General features: G+C 43.2%; 2 protein-coding genes and 1 long non-coding RNA gene across 14 annotated transcripts in view; 1 reads left to right on the plus strand and 2 right to left on the minus strand.

Moving 5' to 3' along the window:
- The window catches only part of LOC310757528 (uncharacterized protein C3orf20 homolog), a 50,113-nt gene extending 38,095 nt beyond the window's left edge, over nucleotides 1-12,018 (minus strand). For 2 of the 9 annotated variants that reach the window (XM_083602703.1, XM_083602696.1), the window contains exons 1-8: nucleotides 11,705-12,014; nucleotides 9,744-9,841; nucleotides 7,645-8,231; nucleotides 6,749-6,859; nucleotides 5,779-5,907; nucleotides 4,555-4,627; nucleotides 2,992-3,183; nucleotides 602-754 (exon numbers count right to left, since the gene is read on the minus strand). In XM_083602703.1, the coding sequence (XP_083458829.1) occupies nucleotides 602-754; nucleotides 2,992-3,183; nucleotides 4,555-4,627; nucleotides 5,779-5,907; nucleotides 6,749-6,859; nucleotides 7,645-8,185 (1,199 nt within the window). In that variant the 5' untranslated portion in view covers nucleotides 8,186-8,231; nucleotides 9,744-9,841; nucleotides 11,705-12,014. Of the gene's footprint in view, nucleotides 1-601; nucleotides 755-2,991; nucleotides 3,184-4,554; nucleotides 4,628-5,778; nucleotides 5,908-6,748; nucleotides 6,860-7,644; nucleotides 8,232-8,334; nucleotides 8,830-9,743; nucleotides 9,842-11,242; nucleotides 11,320-11,700 lie in introns of those variants that run through there. The other 7 variants (XM_083602695.1, XM_083602697.1, XM_083602701.1 and 4 more) reach the window with 7 other exon arrangements.
- LOC310757540 overlaps nucleotides 1-24,507 on the plus strand; it is a 34,895-nt gene extending 10,388 nt beyond the window's left edge. The window contains exons 3-9 of one of the 4 annotated variants that reach the window (XR_014545304.1): nucleotides 6,761-6,892; nucleotides 14,733-14,815; nucleotides 17,820-17,925; nucleotides 18,137-18,280; nucleotides 20,625-21,349; nucleotides 22,687-23,707; nucleotides 24,059-24,507. This is a non-coding gene — a long non-coding RNA (uncharacterized lncRNA). Of the gene's footprint in view, nucleotides 1-6,760; nucleotides 6,893-11,470; nucleotides 11,517-14,732; nucleotides 14,816-17,819; nucleotides 17,926-18,136; nucleotides 18,281-20,624; nucleotides 21,483-22,686; nucleotides 23,708-24,058 lie in introns of those variants that run through there. The other 3 variants (XR_014545305.1, XR_014545306.1, XR_014545307.1) reach the window with 3 other exon arrangements.
- Nucleotides 13,035-26,703, minus strand: CCDC174 (coiled-coil domain containing 174). Its single transcript, XM_083602745.1, has 11 exons — nucleotides 26,545-26,703; nucleotides 24,334-24,438; nucleotides 23,114-23,214; nucleotides 21,882-21,940; nucleotides 21,489-21,669; nucleotides 19,807-19,902; nucleotides 18,295-18,431; nucleotides 17,343-17,437; nucleotides 16,542-16,665; nucleotides 14,860-15,009; nucleotides 13,035-14,280 (listed from the first exon to the last, which is right to left on the minus strand). Exons 1-11 carry the CDS (start codon nucleotides 26,584-26,586, stop codon nucleotides 13,955-13,957), a joined length of 1,416 nt encoding a protein of 471 aa, XP_083458871.1. The 5' UTR covers nucleotides 26,587-26,703; the 3' UTR covers nucleotides 13,035-13,954.
- Between the last annotated feature and the right edge of the window lie 1,000 nt (nucleotides 26,704-27,703).

A 27,703-nucleotide genomic window follows, 5' to 3' on the forward strand; every position in this document is an offset into this window, starting at 1 on the left:
CCTCCACCATCCCTGATCATTGGCCGTAGAGACTGGAGCCAATTAGCCCTGGAGTCCAACAGTGTCTGGAGGACTGCAGGTTCCCCGTCCCTGATTATAGTAAATTATAGTAATGAATTCTAAATTCGCATCTATACATGTGTAAATTACATGCACATTTGCGACCTTTCTGGTGATGCCCATCCTTTTTGGCCTAAGCAGTGATGCCCATGTGGTGGAGAGGTAGGGAGCTCGGGGCATGCATGTGCACCAGTGGGAGTGCCAGATCAGCAGTGTCAGCCCCACCCATTCACCCGCACAGCGCCAAGACTTTTCTAGGTAAGCAGAAGCAATGCCAGTGCCAATTGTGAACAACTGAGCCAAGGTCAGTATAATTCAATGTGGGGTTGTTTTTTAAAGTAATCTCTCAGTATGCTTTCACCACTGTTTTGAAGGTGCTGCTCCCTTCTTGTTTAGACGTTTGGGAATAAGGAGAGTCCTACTGGATCAGGCCAATGGCCTTTCTAACATCAGTACTCAGAATCCACTGCATACTCAGCTGTTGCACTTTCCCCCGCTCTACCCCCTGACCAAACATTTAGGATCAATAAGGGACACTCACCTGGCCTTAAAGCAATAGCGTATCCACGAATGGCCCTGAGACGTAATTGTACCTAGAAGCGTTTGACTAGGAGCATCCTGAAACAGAAGGGTGATGGTTCTTCCTACACAGCATATGGGAAACTGGTAGACGGCAACACTTCCTGATGGGTAACTTTGACATGGGTCAAGTAATATTACACTTTTTTAGAAAGAAAAAGAAAAGAAAGGCATTTATCTTATTATCCGTTGTGGGAACTTGTATTATTACAAGTCCTCAAATTACCAGCTTCTTAATACTAAGGTCATAGCCACTGCTTTTAAAATAAATAAATAAAAATAAATAAGGTACCAGCACTCACCATGAAGTTGTTACAGTAACTGCACACTTTTAACATTGGGGGTGCGTGATGGTACTACGTGCCTTTGAGTACCCCTTGAAAAAAACACACTGGGCATATCTCTGAATTATAAGGTCTATGGTTCTGATTTACTCTTGAGTCCTGACTACTGGCTTCCTCCTCTAACCAGCTCCTTGTTTCCTGCAGCTGATTCATCCCAGACTCTTGCCCATGGCCTGGTAGTGGGGGGGAAGGGCACCGGGGGGGGGGGAGGAATCACTTTAAAGTCTCTGCAAGTGCAAAACTAACACAATTAATTAGCCTCCTCTGATGCACTAGCTTTCCCCATGAAGGGAGATTAGCAAGTGCGTACTCTATATCTGAAATCATTGTCCTCATCATTCTAGGGCTTTTTGCCTTCTTGTATCATTTTCATATGCAGATCCTTGCCAAACTGCCAGTAGTGAAGTTTTATTCAAGGCTTCTGAGTGTCTGATGGAGCATAAGGTGCCTCTGTCTGTGAAGCAATCTGCCTCAGAGGAGTTATTTCCCCGACATGTTCACAAGCAGCGCAGCAAGGAAAAGAATCTATTAGCCAAAGTGATCAGCTAGAAAAAAGGGGGTATGTAAAGGTCTCAAAATGAGGCTTTTGTGTTTAACGCACTGTGTTAGAAAACGGAGACTGACAAATGGAGTCAATTGAACTACAGAAGTGATCTGAAAGCCTGCACTGACAGAGTCTTTCATTCTTAATTCCCAGTTTGGTGGAAAGATCAAATGGAGCATGTGCTTCTGTGAAACAACTCCAAATGAACTGCAGCCAAGGGGCTGTCAAGGAAGTTTGGGGAGGGAGGGAGAGAAGAGAAAGCAAGAGGGCAAAGGATTTGAAATAGCTTAGCTCTGTGCTCTTGCAATGCAAGCAGAGAGGCCTCAGCAGCACCAGCTAAGCTAGCAGTACTTGAATTACATCACCCCCTTGCTTTTTTGTGCCATTGCTCCCTTAGCTACTGATCTTAGAAGGCTACAGTGCAGCCATTATTTGGCTGGCATTTGGGGGGAGGAGATTCTTGGAGTGTGGCTGTAGATCTCATTAAGGCTTTCTCCTCTGACCTCTTTTCCTGCCCCCAAATTTGGGGTATGGTAAAGTGACATCCCACAGAAAGTGAGTCCGTGTCCTCTGCAAGCCCTCACACAACAGGGAGGAGGGGATTTCTGATAGTTTATCATTCTGTGGGCTTGCTGTGTCCTAAATTCTACAGCTCTCAGATGCCAACTTCACTAGGAATTTCAAATTAATTTCAGAACTGGAATGGGCACACTTTGCTGCATCTTTTCTTCTGTTCATTCATTTGCATTCTTACGTCCACAAGTGCAATGAAATTCCCCCTTCCCTCCCCCTTTGTGCAGCCCCCACCGCCAAATCTACTCTGGGTTCCCCCAAAGTGGTGCCTGGTGCCTATTGGTGCTGGTAGGTTAGAAGGCAAGGAGACCAACAGCAGGTGGCGCTAGAGACAATGACAGGCAGAGCCACCCCTGGCTCATTGATTGTAACAAGGCAAGCAAACAAGGGCAGACTCAGGTTGGTGGGGCACCGCCTCACTGGACCTAATGGAGCAGCCTCCACTGGCTTCCCCCATCACTCTTTGGAGGAAGCCCCGCCCCATTTCTCCTGCAAGGCCGAGCCATGTCCACCTACCCTGCGCCTGATGTCACATACAGTGGTGTCATGTGTGGAGCAGGTTAAGATGTAGTGTGCCAAAGCAAGCACTGCTGATCAGCTGGTCAGTGGCCCTTGCAAAGCCCAGTGCATCACGCCCGGTGCAGTTCTTTGCAGCAAGCCCCACAATCAGCTGAGCTTTAAACATTCCACTCCAGCACAGGAGGTTTGGCTTACAGAGATAAACCAAACAGTCTAGACCCATTAAAGGTCTGAAGAAACTGCTAATCAAGAAGCCACACTGAATTTTGTAGCTGCACTCAGAAGAAGCCTAATCCCTGTACAGTAGGGATGGAAAAGAACAACAACCAATCCTCTTTCCCAAACTCATTCCCCATACATTCCTAAGGATACAACATCAGGGATGTTCCATCAGGAAAGGAAAAGAATAACTTCTTCCCTTTCATACGCCGGACCTCGGTAGCTATTAGGGACACTGAAGCCCTTTTCAAGGCCTGAGACGGTGATCTGTGGATTGTCATGTAGTTTCTCAGGATTAGGGGCCTCGTATGGCCTTTTGTTATGGCTGCATTCCTCTCTTCCGCTCTGAAAGGAACAGAAACAACAGCAGTGTCTCTTATTAGACACCTGTGTGTCAGCAGAGTTGGAACTTCAGTAGGTTTTGTTAGTTAGTTAGTTAGTTAGTTAGTTAGTTAGTTAGTTAATTAGTTAGTTTACCACCTTTCATCCAAAGATCACGGGGTGAGGGGGGGGGGATAAAAATACAAAATGAAATCACAAAATACATAATAAAACAAGAACAAACTGATGTCATTCTCAGGATTATTATTTTCAATAGCTCTCATGTTCGGGCTGCCAGCAACTTTACAGAGCAAAATAAATGAAAGGGGCTGAAACTTAGAATTAATTCACACATACGTAAGTGCCACTTGGGAGAGGGAGTCTGAACGAAATGAGCAGGAGGGGCCCCAACACAGCAGGGCTGGCTGGCTACATTTTCAAGAAAAGGCAACAGCTACACATTACATTTAAAGCACTATCATACCACTTTATCACTCATGACTCCCCACAAAGAATCCTGGGAAATGTAGTTTGTTAAGGGTGTTGAAGGTGGTTAGGAGACCCTGTTCCCCTCACAGAGCTACAATTCCCAGAAGGGTTTAACAGCCAAAGACTTTTATGAGTGAACTCTGGAAACTGTAGCTCTGTGAGGGAAACAGGGTCTCCTAACAACTCTAGGCACCCTTAACAAACTACACTTCCCAATATCCTTTGAGGGAAGGCATGAGGCCTGTGACTGTTTAAGTGGAATGCAAGTGAACATAAGAAGAACCTGCTAGATCAGGCCACGGGCCCATCTAGTCCAGGATACTGTTCTCATAGTGGCCAACCAGATGGCTGTGGGAAACCCTCAAGTAGGAACCCAGCACAAATGCACTCTCGCCTTCTGTGCTGTCCAGCAACTGGTATTCAGATGCATTACTGCACTTGGTAACTAGTGGTGTGGATGGGGCCTAACTGAATAATACACATTTCCATCTAAAGATGAGGTAGCCCTAAGACCATTCATTCCAGAGTCAGTAATGGCCGAAATGTTTTGAGCTAGGTTTGAGTAAGGTTTGAGCTACAGTTGGGCTGTGGTGGGTCTAAAAACATTGTTGGCTACCGGTGCAAATCCCCATTTTTGTATGTATAAAACCCACTGATCAATCCCTGTCCTCTTCAAGTAAGTCTCTCATGGTGCAGGGTAAGGAAAGGCCAGTTCCTGGGACTCTGGAGAGCTACTGCCAACCAGAGAACCAAATACAAGCCTAGATGGACTCTATATAAAACATCTGTCTACATATCATCCCACTGCAGACGTGGGGTTGCGCGCTGAGCTTTCGACCTATTAAAATAACCCGTGAGATTACCCTATAAAGGTGTGTTGTATCCTAAACATTTGAAGATGCTTACATAGTCCGGCAAATTTCTCGGAGCAACTCCCTAGCTTCAGGACACGGGTCAAGTCTCTCATCATAAGCTTTACCTGGAAAACATACATACATACATACATACATACATACATGGAAAGAGCTCTCCTAAAGTCTTCCTGTAAATCCGTCAAATATTAAATTTTATTCAATACAACCTACTGGATACTTTTGACATTTCCACATGGTGTTTTTGTAAGTTGCAAATAGCCTTTTATACATTATACCGTATTTTTCGCCCTATAGGACGCACTTTTCCCCCTCCAAAAATGAAGGAGAAATGTGTGTGCATCCTATGGGGTGAATGCAGGCTTCAGGAGAGCCCCACTGCCAGCCCCACAAGCTCAGGGGACAGCGGGGAGGCGGAACGCCGCCATCCCGCTGTCTCCCGACCTGGTTTGGAGGCTGGCAGTGGAGAGAAGCGTGCTTCTCCCTGCCGCCAGCCCCGCAAGCTGGGGGGGACAGCGAGGAGGTGCAGCGCGCCATCCCGCTGTCTCCCGATGTGGTTTGGAGGCTGGCGGCGGGCTTCCCCTTCCCCCAGCCCCGCAAGCTGCCAGAGCGATGCAGAAGCTGCGCACAGCCCGAGCTTCCCCCTCCCCCAGCCCCACAAGCTCCCAGAGCTGCCTGTTCTGGGGGCTGGGGTCGGCGGAAGCTCGGGCTTCCCCCGCCCCAGCCCCGCGCCGGGGGGGGAAAATAATTTTTTTCCCCTCTATCCCCCCCCAAATCTAGGTGCATCCTATGGGCCGGTGTGTCCTATAGGGTGAAAAATACGGTACTTCACATCACTTTATCAAAACTGGAAGTCAAAATTCATTATTAAATTCTTTGCACTCACCAGTAAATCTCTCTCTCTCTCTCTCTCTCTCTCTCTCTCTCTCTCTCTCACACACACACACACACACACACACACACACACACACACAAACACAACCTCTCTGTTTGTTTATAGGCAAATAGCCATGTGGATAGCCCTGCTGTACCAGCTCAATAGCCCGGTTACACTAATGACTACTACACCATGGTTATGTTGGCATATTATAGTCATGATCCTGTGCTCCTCCAGCAGTAAAGTCAAATGCAAAATGCTACCAGTATCTACAAGGGCTAACACAGCAACAGCATTGCAACATGGGCTCCCATAGCATCTGTGGAAACTCTGCCCTACGGAGCATTTAGTATTCTCTCATTTTCTAGAAATTGTATCTACCTGTGCTCTTTTGCTGCTTGGTGTCTTTCAGAGACAACTGAAAGCAAAGACAGTTCATTGACATTTGCTGTATAAGCTGGGTGGTGGAAGAAATAGGAATTGCTGGAAGTATTGGTGCCATACCACGTCCTGCGGCAATAAAACACAAACTGATGAGTTAAGAATTCCTTTCAATTTCAGATTGTTTTAAAAATGAAAACCCTCTGGAGAGCAGGAATTAAAATGCCTCAGAGGTACCACATCTGTGAAGAAAACCTGAAATGGCAACCCAAATGGGCAGCCTGATGGAGCAGCTGCTTCATCAGGAGGAAAGCTTACAATGTTTGGGGCTTTTTAGTTCAGAGCAGAGACATGATAGAAATTATGTATGTACAGAAAATGGAAAGAGAAAGGTTCTTCTCCCTCTCCTCACATACGAACTCAGGGGCGTTCAGTAAAGCTGAATGTTGGAAGATTCAACTCACACAAAACAAAGTACATCTACACACACTGCAAAATAAAACTGTTAAGGGTGCAGAAAGTTATTAGGAGATCTTCATTCTCTTCACAGAGCTACAGTTCTCAGAGTGGTTTAACAATCTAGTTATATGGTGGAATTGTTCTATCATGCATTTCAATTACGAGTGGGTATTTTATAATTGATTTTGTCCTTAAGAAGCCATTTTGGCATGTATGTAGTATATATATATATATAAAAATTAATAAATAAGAATAAAATAATGTAAGAATAAAATATGCTGGCCTGGACTCTGCCACCTCATTCGCATCTTGTTCTGGTGCATGCATACACCGAGGCCGAGGCCCAAGTGTTCTTGCTACCAAACCCACTTGTTGGCCCATCTTCTTGACACATGCAAAACTCCTGGGAACAAAAGCATTTCCAGCTGCAAAGGAGACTAGAGTATAAACAGTTAAAGGAGCGGTGCTATCACAGGGTCCAAACACCTGACAACACTGTTTCTTCCCCAACCTCTCCTCCTAGGTTCTTTGGGTGTGAATTCAGCTGCATCTTCGCGTGTTTTCGGGATCAGATTTTGGCCACCTTCCAAAAACCTCCTTGCAATCTCCTCAACACTGGGGCCTGGGAAGGAGACATGATGGTTAGAAATTAAAGGTAATATTTGAACAATTGGGGTGTACATTTAGATAGATATAGATATTAGAGCAGCTACCATGCATAAAATAAGAAAAGTGTGTGTTCATAGCGGCAGCGGAATGTAATTTCCCATTAACCAGTGTGATTAACTGCAGATAAAAAATGCTGCTGAGTGAAACCATTGGTCCCACTACCTTGGTGTTGTTTAATTGGAAGTAGTTTCCCAAGGTTTCTGTTATTATTACCAAGCACTTGTTATTATTAGTGGGAGAGGCCAGAGATTGAACCTAGAACCTCAAAGCAAGAATGAAAGCACTAGCCCAAACAAATCTGGCCTCTTTACAGTCCCATGTCAAAAAATTGCATATAATTCATGAATGCTAACTCAGCCTCTGAGTGCTAGGTCAGCCCAACTCAGAGCTTACAGATTTCATCCTGTACACTCAAATATAAGGCAAAAGGTGACAGGGTCTGCCCATGCAACACACATGTTCAATCAGATATTTGCAGTATGGCTACATTCACACAAGGGTACACGAGAAGGCAATAATCCACATCACCAGGAACCCTGGTTTTTGGTGTTTCCAACTGCAGGGACCATAGCATGTGCTGGTAAGCACATGACAGATATGTGCTGCCTTCCACAACACTCGGTTTCATCCTGGAGGATGGTGCCTACTTGTCTGATAAGGTTCAGGATTTCCAAAGAGATTACTAAATTCTATATGTAAATTGAAGCTGGCAGGAACACTTAGTTTGGATGATCTCACCAGCAGCTGCTTCAATCATTAGTTTCATCTTCATCTTCAAGAGTTCAGTGAGGAGATGGACAGACCGTTTTTGGAATTTGAGAAGCATCTGTTGGTCTTCAGATGAAGGGGTCACATAATTCGCTTTTAACCTTGAGGGTGTTGGACCCACCTTCTGAGCTCTTGAAGTAGGAGTGGAGGAAATATCAGCGTCTTCCGTGGAAGCGAACTTGACCACAGGACAATATAAACCAGCAAATGATTTTCTCGGTGGTGTCACCAGGAGCTCATCCCATGTAAACTCAAAGATATTCTTGACCCCTCGTGGCACATGGAAGCCCATTTTCCGCCAAAGGATAAGCATTTGTACCATGTCTGCCAGAACTCTTGGTGCCTTGGCTTTGATTTGTGCATAGTCTACACTTTTCACTGGGGAGGTCCTTGGGCTGGGCTTCTGGTCAGCCTTTTGGTCACCCTTGTGATCAGTCTTTTGGTCTCCTTTGGAGCTACCCTTTGAGTCGCCTCTTTGGTCAGTCTTTGTGTCTGGTTTTGGGTCATTCATATCACCACTTCACCTATTCCATGGGCTAGAGTTGATGTGAGGAGATCTTTAAAAAATGTGGTGGAGAAGAATGTGTTATTGTGTTATGAATGCCTTCTACAGCTAGCACTAACACTACTTCACACATATTTATTTCATTTATATCCCACCTTCCTCCCAGAGAGCTCAGGGAAGCATGCCTAGCGTTCCCAGATGGTATTCTATTCACATCAGCCAGATTTGCTTCCACAAGATTTCTGCATCTTTCAGAGCACACCCTGGGACCCACATGGAGCTTGGTCCTTTTCCAGAGGACCTGCACTCTACAATAGCTAAACAAAAAAATGTGGTGGACAAGAAGAGGTTAGGGTTTGCCAAATGGATATTAGGGACAGGACAGGGAAAATTCAAGTGACAGAAGGGGCATAAACTAGATTTGGATCATCAAGAAATGGTTTGCTAGAGGAGGAAAGTATGTTGATTGACAAAGAGAAGTGCATTCGAGACAGATAAACAAATATAAATGTTTTGATTAGGGGTGTCTGTTCTTTGAGATTTTATTTAGCTTGGGTCAAACCAACCTAGACTGTAATCTTTACAGGACTCTTACAAAGTGGAAGCCTTTCCGAATCATTTGCTTTTTGACCCTGGGAAGACTATGCAACTATCCCCAGCCCAACCAGGTTATTTGTCAATACTGCGGACTCATTTCTAGAAAATGCCTTTTTCCCCAAGGCTTTTGAATCACCATATTCACCACTCTGAGTTCCTTGGAGGAAGAGCAGGAAGCACACGTATAAGAAACAGCTAGATAAAATGTGTGTGTGAGGGGGGTGGGAGCTCAAATTTGGCCATCTCTACTAGAGTCAAGCTGGGACGTGGGTGGCGCTGTGGGTTAAACCACAGAGCCTAGGACTTGCCAATCAGAAGGTCGGCGGCTCGAATCCCCGCGACGGGGTGAGCTCCCGTTGCTCGGTCCCTGCTCCTGCCAACCTAGCGGTTCGAAAGCATGTCAAAGTGCAAGTAGATAAATAGGTACCACTCCGGCGGGAAGGTAAACAGCGTTTCTGTGCGCTGCTCTGGTTCACCAGAAGCGGCTTAGTCATGACCCGGAAGCTGTATGCCGGCTCCCTTGGCCAATAAAGCGAGATGAGCACCACAACCCCAGAGTCGGTCACGACTGGACCTAATGGTCAGGGGTCCCTTTACCTTTTACCTAGAGTCAAGCTACCCATCTGCAGCAAGGCTTCCACCATATGGAGGTAGGAATGCTGCTTTAGAAGGCCCCAAGCACAAATGCTTCATGCTTAAAGAAAGCCTGTTGTAATAGCTCAGTTGGTAGAGCATGAGACTCTTAATCTCAGGGTCCTGGGTTCAAACCCCATGTTTGTCAACAGATTGCTGCATTGCAGGGGGTTGGACTAAGATGATCCTCGTGGTCCCTTAAGCGTCTATGATTCTGTGTGTGGTGAAAACAATTCACAGGCTTTGGTCGTTTGGTTCCATCTACAGCCCTCATACCAGTCATACTCTTTTTGGTGCAACCGAGAGATTAACCAGTAGATTAAGCACACACAACCTTTTCTGTTTCACTTAGCTCTTTCTTCAGCAGTCAACAGGTATATTAAAGCTCAGCTCCAGGTTACAGTTTGAAGACTGTGACATGAAATGAACCAGCTGTAACGAAGGAGAACAGGATGTGCATCTCTTCTGCTTTCTTAAAATTTAATCTAGAGGTATGTATAAACTGTGGGTCCAATTCAGTCAAGCCACACTTAGAACCACTTTGTTCTGGTACTCTTAGAAATACATCTTAAAAGAAACTGACTGCAGTGGCCTAAAGACAGAAGCTGGCACAGAAGGCTTGAAGGACAAAAAATGAACTGAGTTATCATGTATAATTGAAAAGGCTATGAGAATTAAAACATGGAATTCAAGAGACATTAAAACTTCCCAGCATAAGCAGGCAGCCATGCTTGTTTTTATTGCCCCTATGTTCACCAATGAGAAGTCCAAAAATAGTCCCAGGCATTTCAAGTGTGACAGATAAATTACCCTTGATTTAATTAGAAAATGCATCTGAAGCACTTTCTTAATTACAAAGTAAACTTTCAGCTGGAACTAATAAACTGTCAGTCTAAGTTTTATGGAAGTTGAGGTTTCTACGGCTAGCTAGAGGCTAATACCCTCTGCAGAGGAATGGCTAATTAAGTTCAGCCTCCTTCTCACACAAGCCAGCTCAGTAGAGACTTCTTTGCACTCATTTAGGGCTTGCTTTGCGATCTCAAATGGAAAGAAGCAACCAACATATTAGACGGGCTGTCCAGTCCACCCACCTGAACCACGAGAAGACAACATGGTTCCCTCCAGATGTTGTGGACTACAACCATAATAATTTTATTATTTGTACCCCACCCATCTGAATGGGTTGCCCCAGCCACTCTGGGCAGCTTCCAACTGATATAAAAGCACAATAAAACATCAAACATTAAAAATTTCCCTTTACAGGGCTGCCTTCAGGTGTCTTCTAAAAGTTGTGTAGTTATTTATCTACTCTGCTTCTTATATACAACTCTCATCATCCCTGGTCAGCATGAAGAAAGTCTTCTCAGTGGTGGGTCTTCACCATTGGAATGCACTCTCTAGGGAGGCCCACCTGGTACCCTCACTTCTACCATTCAGACACCAGGTAAAAACAGGGGAGGCTGGTCCATTAGGGAAATGGGTTGCTGTCCCAACCTCCATCTGCCCTCAGCCAGACCCCACCTGCTTTTCTACTTACGATTCCAGGTGGTGTCGCTGTCGTCATCTTCCTACTTAGCCTCAGTGTTGCTGTTCAGGAGGGAGATGGCATCAGCCAAAACTGGAAATAGCTAGCTATCCTTCTGAGTGGCTCAGGCTCCCTGCTTTCTGCCCCCCCCCCCAAACAGCCCTAATTTACCATCTCTGATTGGGCAGTTGCTGTGTCCACCCAGGGATCTTAAATTTATGGTCAAGGTGTGGGATGGAAATGTTGTAAACAAGCTAATAAATGCTATTGTCCTTTAAAAAAACCAAAATATTGCCCCTCCTCCATACCTGATAAGTACAATTACTGCATTTTGAAGAGTGTGCCATCTGCACCGGCCCCTATAGTTAGACTGGGAAGAACCACATGGTCAGTTCCACTTCTGACTAGGGATAAGCATGCAGGAAGCCAGCATAATTTGTATTTTATTTTTTAAATGCATTTGTATCCCACCCTTCCTCTCAAGGAGGTCAAAGTGGCATATATAGTTCTCCTTCTCCCCCAGTTTATCCACACAGCAACTCCGTGAGACAGGCTAGGCTGAGAGACAGCGATTGGCCCAAGGTCACCCAGTGAGCTTTGCGGCTGAGTAGGGATTTGAACCCTGGTCTCTCAGGTTTTATTCTGATGGGCCCTAGATGGTGTGAGATAGATAGATAGATGATAGATAGATAGATAGATAGATAGATAGATAGATAGATAGATACACAATGAACTGCAATGCTTTCAGTGAAATGCTTTGGATTACCTACTGTTAACCACAGATGTTCCAAGAGTCGCAGCAGCAGCAGTTGAAAGTTGTGTGGCGATGCTGCACATTCCATATGACATGCCCATTCTTGCATCATAATAGGAAAGAGCACTGTTATGTAGATTCTCAGAGTGAGGTTCAGGCCACTTACGCAAGGCCACACTCTAGGCAAGAATGAGCTGAAGAAGCTCAACTTGTTGTTTTTACAACACAATGGACACTTACCCTTCCCAGGTGGGTGGCAGTTACAGCCCCTCGCTCTGCTGCCATTCCGTCAGACAGCTCTCACATGGTTGCTGGCCATTTGAGAATTCCCCCGGCTGGCGTGATCTCAGGGCGGGGCTTCCCGATTGAACGCCAGCTTCAAACGGACCAATCAGAGGCCCCACCTGATGGGCAGTGCCTTGCTGGCAGACCAGGCATTGGCTACTGCCTGCTGCCATGCGCGGTCAGGCAGCAACGCTTTAAAAGGCCAACTGCGCTTACCTTCCGCAGTGCTGTTGGCTGAAGTGCTTTTATACTGAAAATGTCAGAAGTGAAATTGAGAAGCATCATGAGATGCGGAAGGGCCAGAGCTCAGTAGCAGAGCATGTGATGATATGCATGAAAAAAATCCCACATCTTGTGCTTGCCATCTTCATGCTGGTTGGGAAGGGCTTCTGCCTAAAACCCCAGAGAGCAGCAAGCCTGTGTATACATTACTGAGCAACACCCCACATACAACTATGCTAGAAACTGAAGCCTGCAAACCGTTATATATTCCTAGCAATGCTATAAGCCACAGGGTGCCAGCTGCTGGAGTCAGAGTATGCTCTCATATTCCAGGGTTTCTAAAGAGATTTGTCTTTAGATTGGTCTATGTTTTTCTAACACCCCTTCAACCTATTAAAGTTCCTCTTAAGTACTAGAAATCAACAGTTGATTAAACTTTTGGGTACATAAAACAGTTGTCTGACCCTTGTGCATAGCTTGTCAATATTTTAGTAGTCTGTTGCCATCTAGTGGGCTGTAGCTTTGTTAAATCTCAGGAATGCTTTGGAGGATAGAAGTTGCCACCGTTCATTGGGCTTACTTCTTGAAGAGAAATGTGATCTTGAGACACATGGAATTGCTGCTCCCTTCCACCAACACACACACATTTGCACCCACCCACCCCGCTTGTTGGCTCCATCCAATGCAACACTGTTGTTCTTGTTTATATTACTGAGATAAGTAAATCAGGAAAGGGACTACACGAGTGTTGCCTTATTTTTTTAAAGCAACTGCAAAGCTATGAGCCCCCCAGATCCTTCATCAACTTTATAGCTCAAACTAAAATAGACACTGTAGAATTGGAAAACGCATCCAGTTTTATTTTGCTGCCAGTTGTCATCCTAATCACTCTGCATCAGTGAAAGGGACAGCTTTAAATATTTAAGTAACACAAAACAACTGTTTGGGTTAGGGAGATGGGTGGAAAAAAACCGCTGAATCTTTCCATTATATTAAAATAGCAGCTTCTGGTAACACTCACCCACATGAACTGCTTGCTTTGTCAGCACTGTCAGAAATTCAGATGATTAATGGGATAGCAGAACCAGCACCATACTAATCTTAAGAGGTTTCCATTCAATGCACTATTTTGCTTGGTATGTGAACAAATGCCAGCTGCCACGGGGTGGACATGGTTTATAATTTAGAAGACCTTTCATGGAATGCTGTTTACTATACCCTACAAGTTGGCACTAAATTACTCTAATGCTGGGATGCAAAGGCCTGGACAGCTAATTCTGCATGCCAAAAGTAGGAATGTGCTGTGTTTCTCAAAGAATAGCCTGTCATGTTAAATAATAAACTGTATTTCAAAAACTAAGGGGATTTTCAAAAGCAGTTCATAAAATAGCATGGTGGCCTCTTTCTGGGTATGCATACTATTATTATTTTTTGAAAGAGTTATCATTCCTGCTGGTCAGGTCCAAGGCCTTAGATGTGCCTAAAGGAGGCCCTTGGATCTTAGTCATCGTATTTATGGTGAAGCAAACAGCAGTGGAAATGGCAGCGAATACAGAATACTATAGCAATAATCTTTAAAAGCAGAAACCTTTAATGCTAGTGGTGACAGAAGTAGCACAAGGGCTGCAGTAAGATGCATACATGACAAAAGACATGTGATACCTATCCTACCAAGGTACCTTTTCTCTTGAGCTTAAAACTAAATGAAAAGTGAGAATGCCAAACACTGTTTTCTGATTAATCTCAAAACATCTAAAGCTCATGTTACTTGTTTATAGTATGAAAGCATGTCATCTAAAGTTTGGTAAGCTGGCTGTTGATTTTGCAGTTCACTGTCATGTTCCTGAGAGGGGGGGAACTGATTGCTCTGCGAGCTGCTACTGTAAGGTTCAGTTGATGGGGGTGGCAGGTTTCTTGTCAGGGTTTCTGTTTTTTCATATGAGGTTCCAGGCTTGTTCCAATTCTGGCTTCTAAAGTCATGTGTTCTCTTTTGACCCATAAAATAAGCAGAGGGAGGTGCAAATTCCGGGTCTCGTTCATTTCTGAGATCTTCCTGCTTCTTTGACCACAGTCCAAAAGTGAATTCTATTAACGGGAAGGAGGGAAAAAAGAGCAAGCTCAATTTTATTTTATTTTTTTACATACTATGCTTAACCATCAAACTCTTCCATTAACCCAATCTTGGTCACACTGTCGCATGGCCACAATAAACCAGAGAGGCAGAACTAACGAAGAAAACACATTTTAACACTATGAATGTGTCAACATTCCTCTTGAATGGTGTGCCCTCTAGTGGTTTTGGTAGGGAATAAATATTTTGAGAACAAAGTCGCCGGTTGAAATAAGTTCTTTTTCCATGTGACAATTTTTCACTAAAAAGTCCTCAAGGGAATCAAGGAGCACAACAGAGAGAAGGTAAGGCTAAAATGTTTTCCATTTTTGCCTAATGAATAGAGAGGTAGCATAGCCTTCTCCCCAAACACCTGAGATTCAAATCCACAGGAAATGTGGTGCCTTCTTTTTTTCCCCCTATGCAGGACTATTACAACATGAAATTCCTTCACCAGCCCACCGAAGCAGAGATTATACTGACACAGTATGAGCAGCTCACTATTCAAAGGTTTTTTATACCATGCTAAGCTGATGCACATTTCAAATCTTTACCTTTGCCTCTATCCCACTCTCGGACATAGGGCACGCCAGGCTTTGTATCTTTCCTTTCCTGAATGATCACTTCCACTTTTCTATTTTCCGCGGAAACCCTTGGCACTTCAGTGGGCTTGGATTCAGCTGCTGCTGGCATAGCAGCTTCTTCTGTTTTAGTGGAGAATAAAGATTATTAAAACAAATGTTACTTTGAGCCAGGAGATAATTCAACAAGCTACTGCCATGCTACAAGTTGACACTCTGATGCATTACCTAATTGGGGGGAGGGGGGAGCATCTCACTGGGACGTTCACTCCCCACCCCACAAAGAAAACTGCTGTAGATAAAATCATGACAAAGCAAGAAATTGAAGAAAAAATAAATTAAACCCCTAGCATTTCAATAGATAGCTCAAATGTTGCTTAGCAATGTATCTTTTAAAGGCTGCATTAGAATAACAAGGGGAGGGGAAGCTAAGCAAGACTGAAAATATTTCACTATAGTTTCCTATACTTCAGATAACTTTTGGCCCTGCAGATGTTGCTGAACTACAGCTTCTAACAGCCATAGCAAGCGTGGTCAGGGAGTTGAAGTTCAGCAGCATCTGCTGGGTCAAAGGTTTCTTCTACTTAATATAACCCAATTGTTTTATATCACAGGTGGGGAACTTCCAGTCCATGGGCCCTTCTTGGCCTGCCATGCCCTCTCCCCATAACTACGCCCACCAATCAGCATGACAGTGTTGAATCCTGAATAGGTTCCACTGCCCTGTTCCCAGGTGCAAGCAGCATCATGCAGCAGGATTTAATATGCTGAAGAGCAGAGATTAAAGCCCTTTCCTTTCTCCTTCAAGCAGGGAGCGAAGGGGCATTACTGCTACTGCCCGCCCACTTAAAGGAGTAGAACAAAGCACCACTTCAACCAGGAGGGGAGAGACTGATTCAAACAGCACTTTGAAAAGCTGCAGAGGGGATTTTGATGGGTGGTCAGTTTTGTGTACCTGTCAAATTTTACTCACAAGGCTGATACTGATAAAAATCTGGACCAGTGAGCCAAAAAGGTTCTCCACCTGGTTCTATATTGAGCATGCATCATGACCTTCACTTTGCCAGGCTTCACCAGTCTTACAGAAGCCAATTAACATTGGCAACAGAAAGTGCCTTGAAGTAGATGGAAATAATCCCAATAATCTTAATGAAGACTAACAAAGGCTTCTGAATATCTGACAAATGAGAAAGTTTGGAGACTAGGCACAGAGGGCATATATGAGCTCTGAATTGGGGGGAGGGGAGTTTAGCCGTATCAGTACATCCCCCAGTCCTCTGATTCCCAACTACTTTCCCCTCTCTAACACGCATTCTCTAAGTGAACATCTTTCTCTACTCTTCTCAAAAGCTGCAACATCATATTGGACTCAAGGTTTTATCTAAGCAAGCCATACTCTGAGAGGTCCCAATGAAATTATGGCTAACTTAAGTCAATTTATTTCAATGGGTCTTCTCGGAGTGTTGCTTAGTCAGATATAACCCTCAGAAAATGGATTCTGAATACCATCTGAAAAAAATGCAATACAATAGAGATGAAATATTGGTCTTATGATCAGCGTTTAACGAAGTCCTCATTAACAGTTCAGTTTTATGAATACAGATGTGGATCCTTTGTTCTCTGCATTTAAGGAAAGTAACTTATAGGGAAAGTACCTCCATTTTCCTTTGTGTCACCTTCTTTCAATCGCTTTTTCGCTCGAAGCTTGGACAGCCTGGCTTCCAGAACAGCCTTACGCTTCTCTGCTAAATGTTCACGTTTTGCTCTCTGGTCTGTAGTCTTAGAACAGTCAATGACAATTGATTTATGAAGTCAGTAGCAAGTGATTTACGTTGCTATTTCCAATAATTGACTACTTACAATCACACACAGACACTACTTAACAGCCATGTAGTTTATTTCAACCCATCTCCCCCCCCCCCATATTTTTCAAATCCAAACTCTGATATTGCAAACACTTCTGTAAGTGGCCAAATAATTACTAAGGCATGATAATAAAACCTTGGTATGATCAAATCTTATTTCAGAGACAGTCTTAAAACAAACAGTAGGGCGTACAAGTTTTTCATTGCAGCCACACAACTAAAGGTGTTGGGTTTAGAAAGAAATGAGTATTTTAAATCGAAGTCACACTAAGAAATCTATTTGGGAAACTTGAGCTTCTGCATAATTTTCTGCACCTAAACCTAAAGAATAAACTGCAACCCATTTTGAAACTTTAATCTCCCTACATTTGCACACATGGAGATTCATTACCCACAGATGTGTCAATAATAATTCGGACACATATTGGCAGTTCTTGATTCAGCTACGATTACTACATGTCTTTCAAAAGGCTGGCACTGGACATTTTAGGTTACTGCTCGTATGCACCAACCATACAATACCCAAGGAAAAGCTCCACAGTGGAACATATATTTTCCCCCAGCACAATTGTGAACACTTAAACTTCATACCTGTTCTCTTAGCATTTCTAAGGTTTCCATTTGCTTTCTCCTCAAAGCTTGATCACGGGCAAAGGCAAAGTAACCAACACCAAGCTGTCTGGCCTCTGAAAGGAAGATTTTTTTGTACAGTGTTATGAATTCATCCTACATTAAACTATAGGGATATTGGGACACAGAGAGTTGCCTCTTAGGATGATATTCAACACTAGTCACAGGAACACAGAAGTGTACTGAATCAGATGACCAATGCATCTAGTTCTGTTTTACCTAGAGTGATCTGCAGTTCTCCAGGGCTGCAGACAGGAGTCTTTCCTATCCCTACCTGGAGATGCCAGGGAATTAAGCAGGGATCTTTTGAAAAAAGAAAGCATGTGTTCTACCACTGACCTACAGCCCTCCCTAGGCAAAGGAAGACAGTGCTTGCTTAAGTCAGTTTTTAATGAAGCGGAATAGTAACCTGTTTATTACACCTCTAAATACACACAGATTACTCACGTCACAACAATCTTAACCATCTTTTTTCAATGGATTCCCCCCCCCCCCACTTTCAATGGATGAAGGATGGGGACAGAGAATTTGTACTCTTCTGACAGTAATCACTCTGGATTGAGTTAATACTTTTTATGATTTTATTGTATGACTTTGTTTTTATATATTGTTATAAACAGCTGTGATATATTTTATGATACAGCAGTATATAAACATTTTAATCACTAATTAGGTAAAGATGTGTGATGCATTATTATTATTATATGTGGTATAAGTTCACAGGACTTCCCAATTTTCCCCACATTTAATTATAGCATCCTCTGAATTCTGCACGCTGATGATCACCTTGCTTAAAAAATCAGGATATGGCCTTGATCGAGGAGATATACTGAACTGAATCTATTTATGCAATGGAAGTAGAAGCGCATCTCATTTCTCAAGGCAGATCTGCATGCACAGTTAGAATACACACCATTTTCTCTAATGTCCTCATAATGCATTGGTCCCATAGGTTTCTTTAGGGCTTCTTCTTCTTCCCTTTCCCACTGCTGACGCTGAAGCTCCTTTCTCATATCTTCAGACAACAAAGTCTTCTCTTCTGTCATTTGCCTAAGGGAGGAAAGGAAACATCCCTTAAGAGTTTGTGAGTGAGAAATGGTTGTAAACCTACCAATCCCAAAACCAATTAAATATATCTCATCTAAAAGCACAATACCATATAACAGGAGCTCTCTAAGAGCCTTAGAGCACCTCTGGGTAGATATTCTGCTGAACTGGCAAGACACTTGCAGAGCAGCCACCAAAAAGCATTTCTCTACATGTCCTTTGAGTTGTACATTCTACAATATAAAGGGATTGTAATTACTTGATGCTGTAAATTGTTACATAGCTTTCAGAAACTATTTTGAGGGAGCAATGTGCTGCTGACACGGTACTGTAAAGTCCTGCCTTAAAAAGCATTTCATTCGTTATCTAAAAAAATAATTTTAAAAAAATGTTAAGAGAAAAAACGGGAAAATTCCTAAAAATATATGAAATAGCTCCTCCCACTGCCAAGTCTTCACATTTCTCTGCAGAAGGCATTCTCTTGATGGGAAGCAAAGACGGAATAAAAAGAAGATAAAGCAATTGGCAAGCTACCCTCATCAGATCAACAGAGTTACATTTCAAGATCTTTTTATTTTTCCTACTTAGCTATGGAAAAAAATGAATGAGCCAATTACTTAATAACTCATGCAATTAGTTTCCCTAAAATGCCCATTTTGCCCGGTTATCATAATACTTAATAGTGGAAAAACAAATCAAGTTCTACTTAATAGAACATTATGTCCTTGACTTGATCAAAAAGCTCTGAAATGCATTTATCTAAGAACAGAAAATGCCAGACTCCTCTAGGTTTCATTAGGACACATTAAAATTCAATTTTATTGCCCGCAGACTGTCTCACCAGAGTGGTGCGTGCTCTGGTTATCTCCCGCTTGGACTACTGCAATGTGCTCTACGTGGGGCTACCTACTCCAGAATGTGGCAATTGGACTGGTGACTGGGAGTGGTTGCAGAGACCATATGACACCGGTCCTGAAAGGCTCCCAGTACATTTTCGGCGAAAAAATTAGTCACCCCTGATTTCCCCAAGCTGATCCTCGACAGGAAGCATTATAACATTGCTAACTTGGCTGAAAACACAGATTTGACCAGAATGCACAGACAAATTTGTCAACTTGCTCATCTCCTAGAAGCTTTTTCAAGTATTTTTGTAGAATTTGTTCTCTACAAAAAAAATCAAGTGTCCTCTTAGCTCAAACAAAACAAGATTCTTCAGGAACCTGTGCCAGGCTTAGGACATGGGGTAAAGAAGCAGCTGGATGTACTCTTCTGTGAACACGGAACATTTTCCATCAGAGTCCAACTGGCCAAGTACCCATACCCCACCATTCCATATGTGAAAGAAAACAACAGCTATTTAATTTAGTACAAGCCTCACCTCTTCCCCTGAAGCTCTTTATCCATTTGAAGCAGATGTGGCAAATCTTTCTTCATACAGCGTCTAGAACGGCCCAAGGAATCCACATAATCTACCCTAGAATTAAATGGAAAATCAGCTTTATACAGAAGTAACAGTCTGATTTATAGCTTAGAAAATAAGGAAACAAATACATACATGTAATATGCATACTTTGCATAGAACAATCCTTTAGTTACCTCACCATAAATGTTAGCAGTCACAAATTTAACAGAGCACCATTTCCGTTTTTTTCAGCATTCCCAACATTTATGAGAGTCACCGTTTCTAAAACTCACTGTAATTCAGCCTGTAATTCAGCTGCTAGCTTTTGTGATAAGGTAGTTAAGAGAACCATTAAAATTGTACAACAGCATGCATCTAAACTGGCACACTGTGCCTGTTCCCTGTGGCGAAAATAATGATGCAGCATTGACTTCCCACACAAGTATTAAATTTGAAAAAATATTTTTCAAGACTCATTTAATGATCGCTTCTGCATTTGTTCCACTATTTCAATGAAAGCTGAACACAAATGCAAAGCAGAAGGTCTGTCAATGTTCATTTTATGTAAAACGGTTTCTCAGTTACTTCTCTTATCGAAAACTGTTCAAGATCCAGACAAGTACAGTAGCAGTAAATGCTGCCCATTAAGAGTGGCAGTAATATTTGGTGTTTAATGCTCCAAATTATTTAGAGTGCACAGACCCATAGCTGTCCAAAGTCCTGATGGGCCCAGCATGCAGTGCCAATTATTAGCTATCAATGAGTTATGCTTTCATTATGTTGCTTTTTCCAAGAATGCCAAGGACCCAGGAGTAGCTCTCTCTATCTCTACCAGGAGCACCTACTGGTAGGTATCCCAATTTCTGTTTATCAGAGTTTTTTCCAACTCTGGGGGCCGATTTTTTGGGGGGCGGGGCGGGGAGAGAAACCTTGCAGCATCTCAACACTTTTCTTACACATTCACTGACTGTTCAGAAAATAATTTATGAGTTGTTTGTAGTACTAAGATGACTGTTTGCAAGATGCATGCTTTTACAACTAAAGTAAATTTAAATATCTAGAAATTTAACTTCTGTAACACAAGCTTAAAGACAGCAGCTCCAGGCAAGCCAGGAAAATAGCAGTTGTGATCTTATGGGCCAACAAGTTCACAGAAGTCTTAAGAGAGACTGACAAATATCAATGCTTTTAAAAAGTATGCACTTTTGTTTTATGAAAATATTGCTACTAAAAAGGGAAAGGTGGCTGTTTATCTAAGAGATGTGTGTACTTCTGATAGGAGAGCAGTGAACAGAATTTCAGCTGGTTGATTTAATGGCTTCTGCATATGAATCAGACTTAAAAAATGCTGTTCAAAATAATATTATGACTGAACTCTATTCTAAATGGAGGAGGGGGTGAAATTCATGCAGCATCTAACCAAGGAAAACGTACAACTGAATCACCCTTAATATGAAAAAGCATAGTCTACTGGAAATTCTTTTGCAAGGAAAACTCATGGAATACTGTTTCCTTATAGGTAAGAAAGTTAACTATAGATTAGTAGTATCCTTCACTTAAGAGATGCTCTCTGTGTGGGAGGTGGTATGGGAATGATGGTAGTAATTGCAGAGAAATAATAGAAAACAAGATTGAACCACCACAATGCTGCCACAAACCATTCTTCAGTGGGGTCCTGAGGAGGTGGAATTTCTGCTTCAGAAAGTCTCTCTTCCTCCCTGTTTGCCTTCTCTGCTGCCTTTCTAGCAGCTTCATTTGCACACAGCTCCTGTACTTCTCTCCGTTTGTCTATAATCTTCTGGGTGAAATCCACAAGGTACAAATCCTCAGTTTCTTCATCTAAAACAGAAAAATCAATCTGTAAATGACAGATATCAAAAGGACCCAGCTGAGAGAGGAGTCAATATAAAATTGCAGCAATCAGCTCCACCGCTGCCAACAATGCCCTTGACTACGCTACATGACAATGCACAGAAAACAGAGTCTGACAAGCAATCCTAGGGAGATAGTTGCCAATTCTGCTGTACATAAAGAAGGCGGCTTTCACTCACCTGGAAAATCTCCTTTTGTCATCTTCTCATAGAGCTGTGCTTTCTCTTCTAGTTTCTGCCTACAAAACACAGGAACACATCCCTTTCAGTTAACCATGAGAAAGCAAGAAGTCTTTTGCCATTACGGATATGGGAGAAAGATTTCATTTCTTACATCATTGCCTGCAGTCAAGGCTGCTTCCTCTTAAGGCAGCCTATGCGACCTAAACCAGCAGCAACAGGGGCATTTTTGATTCCCAAGCGTGGAATGGTGAGAACACTGGGTCACTACTGATGTAGCTGTGGACAGAACGGCAACATCCTCCACACAATCATGGGCATGCATATATACAAGGACCTCTCAGGAGAAATCACACGGAGGCAATTTTACTTTTTTAAAAAAGAGGCTACAGTGCTTTCCTAGAGGCCCAGAAGGCAATAATCAAAGCCATGAGCACTATCAAAACATAGCAATGCTAGGGAGAAACTTTTTTCGGTTTAATAAAGCAACTTATTTTGGTAGAAACAACAGGAGCCCTAGCTGCAAGCACAATTCTCTCTTCTCTGTGCACATTACTTCCTTCCTTGTTCCTTCCTCTTCTGTAATGCCACAGTTTTTAATGAATTTGCCTGTGCGTTCCAAGCCATTTGTTCCTTAGCGCCCTCAGGAACAAGGAGATGGGAAAAGAGGGATACTACTAGTTCCAGTTGGAAAGACACCAAACCTCCAAGAATGTGATGCTGTACATAATTGTCAAAATGCAAAGAGTGTTACACTCCCCACACACAGAGAATGAAGGACATTACTTATTCTTCTTATTTGCAGATAGACTTCAATCCTGAGCACTTCCTAGGGACGAATGACCCACTGAAGTGAACTGAGACTTCTGAGCAAAAATGCTGATGAGCGTCCTACAAAGTTGGGGATGTATTTCAAAGGAGCATATGCCTGAATCTGAACTCTCTCATGTGCAAACTGTCTGATAAATCACACCCTTAGAAATGGACTTCAGATGTATTTTAACAGGCAACCTGTGGTATCAGATGCACAAATGGTTACACACTGTGTGTCAGAGAAATTATTGTCTATAGCACAGGCATTCAAGCCTAGGGCTGCAAAAGTTCAGAACTAATTTCAGAAGCAGAAACTGAGCATCAGCTCTGAAGCACACAGTCCTATTTTACATTTGTTAAGTGTATAATATGTAACCAGACTAATGAAATTTTATGTCTTCCCTTCTCAGAAGTATTACCTTGATTTGTCCAATGTTTGTTGCTCTTCTATCTTTTGTTCAGCATCTTTCTCAGATCGATCTGAAACACCTTTATTCTGTTTAGTCCAAATGCTCGGCTTCTGCAATATTAAATTTTCAAAACGAAACATAAATACTATAACAGAGTTCAGTTATCACAAATAGTCGTAGAACATCCAGCATCTCCATTGTCAGAGGCAGCATGCTTTTGAACATGAGTTGTTGAAAACTGCAAGAGGGGAGTGTGATGTTCCACTCAGATTTTACTTGTGTGCTTCCCAAAGGCATCTGGTTGGCTACTGTGAGAACAGGATGCTGGACTAGATGGACTTTTGACCTGATCAGCAGGCTTTTTTTGTTTTTTGTTAAAAAAAGAGATAGATCTTTCCATCATCTAGGCTCCAGTACTGGCCAGTTCTAAATACATCAGAGCTCAGGTGTGTGACATGAGGCCCCTAGCCTATATCCAGCGCACCAAAGCTTTCCATCCCTACAAAACTCTTCCTAAATGTAATAAATGGTTTGCAAGTAACTTGCCTAACAGTAGCATGGGGTTCTACAGGCCCTCCTTCTTAAAACGAGGTCTATTCTGTAGTATAAGGGACGCGGGTGGCGCTGTGGGTAAAACCTCAGTGCCTAGGACTTGCCGATCGTATGGTCGGCGGTTCGAATCCCCGCAACGGGGTGAGTGCCCGTCGTTCGGTCCCAGCTCCTGCCCACCTAGCAGTTCGAAAGCACTCTTAAGTGCAAGTAGATAAATAGGGACCGCTTTATAGCGGGAAGGTAAACGGCGTTTCCCTTCGTCACGCTGGCCACGTGACCCGGAAGTGTCTTCGGACGGCGCCGGCTCACAGCTTCTAGAGCGAGATGAGCACACAACCCCAGAGTCGGACACGACTGGCCCGTACGGGCAGGGGTACCTTTACCTTTACCTTTATTCTGTAGTATAGAGAACTACAGAATTATTGAATGTCAGTTTACACAATTCTTCAAATTGCATCTTTTTAGCTCATTAGCCTTGAGCCTGTTACATTTCTGGAAACTACTGTTCAGAATTTCAGGCAGCTGTTCAAGGAGAAGATCCCTCTTGAATTAGAGTCCCACTGAATTCAACAAGATTATTAAGTTGTAGGCTGCAATCCTATGTACAATTCCCATTGAATTCAGCAAACTTATTTCTGAACAGATAGTTATAGGGTTGAATTGTAAACAAACTCTACCTTGTTTGTTGCTTTAGGTTTTACAGGGACTCCAGCATCTTTCAGAAGTTTTTCTTTTTTGAATTCTTCCTGTTTTCTGAAAAGTTCAGCTTTCAAGTCTATGAGCTGCATCAAGCACAGTGAAAAAGAAAGACAATTTTCCATTTAGCAAGACAATAAAGAACTTTAAATGAGTCTTGGTGGAAAAGAACATAAATTTGCAACTTACTGTATAGTCCAGCAACTGAAATACTTACAACCTTGAGAAATTAAAATACTGGTAAGGTGACCAGCGCAAATGCATATAAAGTGAGGGTTGACAAAACTTTACCCCATACGATGTTTGGTTAGAAATATACCCAATATAATATAGGAGTAATAAGCAGTTCTAGATTCAGATGTTCTTTAATCTATAGCCTTACAAAAAGACAAGGACTGGTATTTGATTACCTCAGATAAAACTTGATTATTTTGAAAACTCAATTGATATGCCACACTTGCATTGACTGGGATCATTCTTGGCAGCAAAGAAAAAATGGGTCACCTGATGTTATTTCCCTCCTATCACAGTGGTTCTGGGTGTGGGGAGGATGTAAGAACACAACTTACCAAGCTGAAAAGGTTTCCAACCACCAATTTAAAACACTAAATTGCAACACAGTTTATTTTATGGAACATTATAGCGTACACTGTCATTTTTAATCAGTCATTTTAAAAAAGATTTGCAGAGGGGATTGATGAGATTGACAGTCCCAGCTCACTCTCCCAATCAATATACTTGATCAAACAGAATATTTATATTCCTAAGAGAATATCCAACATCACTTTATCAGACATTGAACATTACTACCCAAGTGTTTCTTTTATGCAAAACCCCCCAAAAATGTGAATAAAATTTACCCGAGCATTTTGCAACACAGCAGTGGGATAGCTCAGGTGTCTGACCAACTGCTCAGAATTTTCATGTATAATAATAATAATATTTATTATTTATACCACGCCCATCTGACTGGGTTTCCCCAGCCACTCTGGGCGGCTTCCAGCAAAATATTAAAATACAATAATTCATCAAATATTAAAAGCTTCCCTAAACAGGGCTGCCTTCAGATGTCTTCTGAAAGTCAGATAGTTGTTTATTTCTTTGATATCTCATGGGAGGGCGTTCCACAGGGTGGGCGCCGCTACCGAGAAGGCCATCTGCCTTCCCTGTAACTTTGCTTCTCGCAGGGAGGGAACCACCAGTAGGCCCTTGGCGGTGGACCTCAGTGTCCGGGCAGAAGGATGGGGGTGGAAACGCTCCTTCAGGTATACTGGGCCAAGGCCGTTTAGGGCTTTAAAGGTCAGCACCAACACTTTGAATTGTGCCCAGAAACGTACTGGGAGCCAATGGTGGGATCATTTCTAAAAACACTGGTCGGTACTTCACTTAAGAGTAGTACATTCTTGTTGGATTGAATGAACAGGTCCAATAGCTATCTACATCAACAGCATAAAAATCTTATTTTACTCTGGGTAGCTAAAAGATTTTAAAATGAAGGAGTGAGCTAGACCTAAAAATGATCCTAAAACCTAATTGGGTTTCCGCTCCCCTTAACAACGCTTTCTGAAATATCTGAATTATCAGGACACAGAAAGAGCTGGAAAATTACATTCTCATCAGGACCTCTTCGCATTTAAAGAGCCCAGGAACTGTCAAGATGGTCTTGACAAACTGAAAGGTTCACCATCAAGGGAGGTCCTTGGGATTAGCAGAGGAGTTGAGGTGTATGAGAAAAGGGGCTTAATTTATACCTGGCGCTCAACCCTAATGTTGAAAGGTAGATATTCTTACTACACGACCCCCGCTTCAACCCTAAGGTCCAGAGGAAGGTTACAGCATTAAAACCACAATATTAACAACAATTTAAAGCAACTTACAACCATAAAAATTAAAAAAGACAAGAAAATTGGAGTTTAAGGGCATATGTAAAGTGGCACAAAGAAACCATTTGTTTCCCACAGCTTAGCCCGGGTGGCTCACAATCTGTGCAAGGGCGGCAACTTCTTCTGTCATGCCAAAGGTAGTAATGCTGGGTTTTCCAGGTACCCCCGAGCATGTGCAGAGCGCCCCCTTCCAGCAGAGGCTGGGCCTTCCAGCTCAGCCCCCTTTGCAGGGGAAGAAGGGCAAAGGTGCGGCGGGGTGTGTGTGTGTGTCCGGGACCCTATGGGCTTCCTCCCCATTTCGCCACTCACCGAGGAAACCGTAACATCCAGCGGCTTCTTCTTCCTGTCCATGCTGCCGCCGCCGCCGCCGGCCGCCCCAGCGACAGCGACGGGGAGACAGTAAACAAAACGAAACGAAACCCCGTCTCCGGATACTTCCGGCTTCAGGCGCGACGTAAAGCGCGAACCCGACTTCCGGGATGGAGACGGCTGCTTTATTACCGCCAATTACGACAGTGTCGTAATGGGGCAGGAAGGCTTTGCGGCGCGAGCTGTCGAACGTTGCGGGAGGGGCGCTAAGGGAGCAGCGCAGAGCAGAGAGGTTGGGTGGCCAGGGAGGAAAAATAAGGCATGTTAACATAAGAAGTAGCTCTGGTGGTTTCGTTCAAAGGAATGTCCAGCTGAGCATCCTCCTGACTATAATCAGTTGCCTCTGCAGAGTCCAAATCCTGGCATGGAGGCAACAGCCCTGTTGTACTAATTGTTGCTTGCAGCAGGTGGTACTTGCTGGTTACACTGCCGCTGAACCTGGTATTAGCGTATAGCGCAGAAGGCAGATGGGGGCGCTCTTGGACAGATTGCGGGGTGATTAGCAGTACGTAGAGGCTTTCTTCTGGCTCCTAATTATTTAACAATAACTGCAACGGAGAGCGCACGGTAATTAAACCATAGGATGCTCACTTTGTTCGTAGCATAGACAGAAGAAATAAACAGGACCTGATGTTCAGAGGACGAGGATAATTGCTTGCGGAGCCAAAAGGGCACCCCTCACATACAAGGGAGAGATAATCAGCAGGCTTGGGGAAGCATCGTATGAAAAAAAAATCTTTAAAAGGGAAAAGGTCTTAAGCGGGAGGGGACATAGTTCCCTGAAAAAAAGTCCAAAGGAGCGAGTGTGGTCAGTAGGCAAGGAATAGCCCTGTTCAGATATTCTTGAATTTATATGTGTGCAGGGGGTGCATGGATATGTGCGCTGGCACACACCCCTGTCCTTTTAGTACTGAGAGGAAAGGTCTGAAGGCAGACTCTTAAGTGTGTTTGGCTGAAATGACAGTCTTCCTCATGCTCCAAATTCCTGATCATGAGAGGATAGTAATCATGTAGGGAGGTTATGGTGAGGTAGTCATGCTTCCCTGCACATAACCTCCATGTGCAGAATTTAAGAATGCCAAAGGTAAAGGGACCCCTG

This window comes from Podarcis filfolensis (genome assembly GCF_964270895.1).
Source record: "Podarcis filfolensis genome assembly, chromosome: 2".
Taxonomy (NCBI): Eukaryota; Metazoa; Chordata; class Lepidosauria; order Squamata; family Lacertidae; genus Podarcis; species Podarcis filfolensis.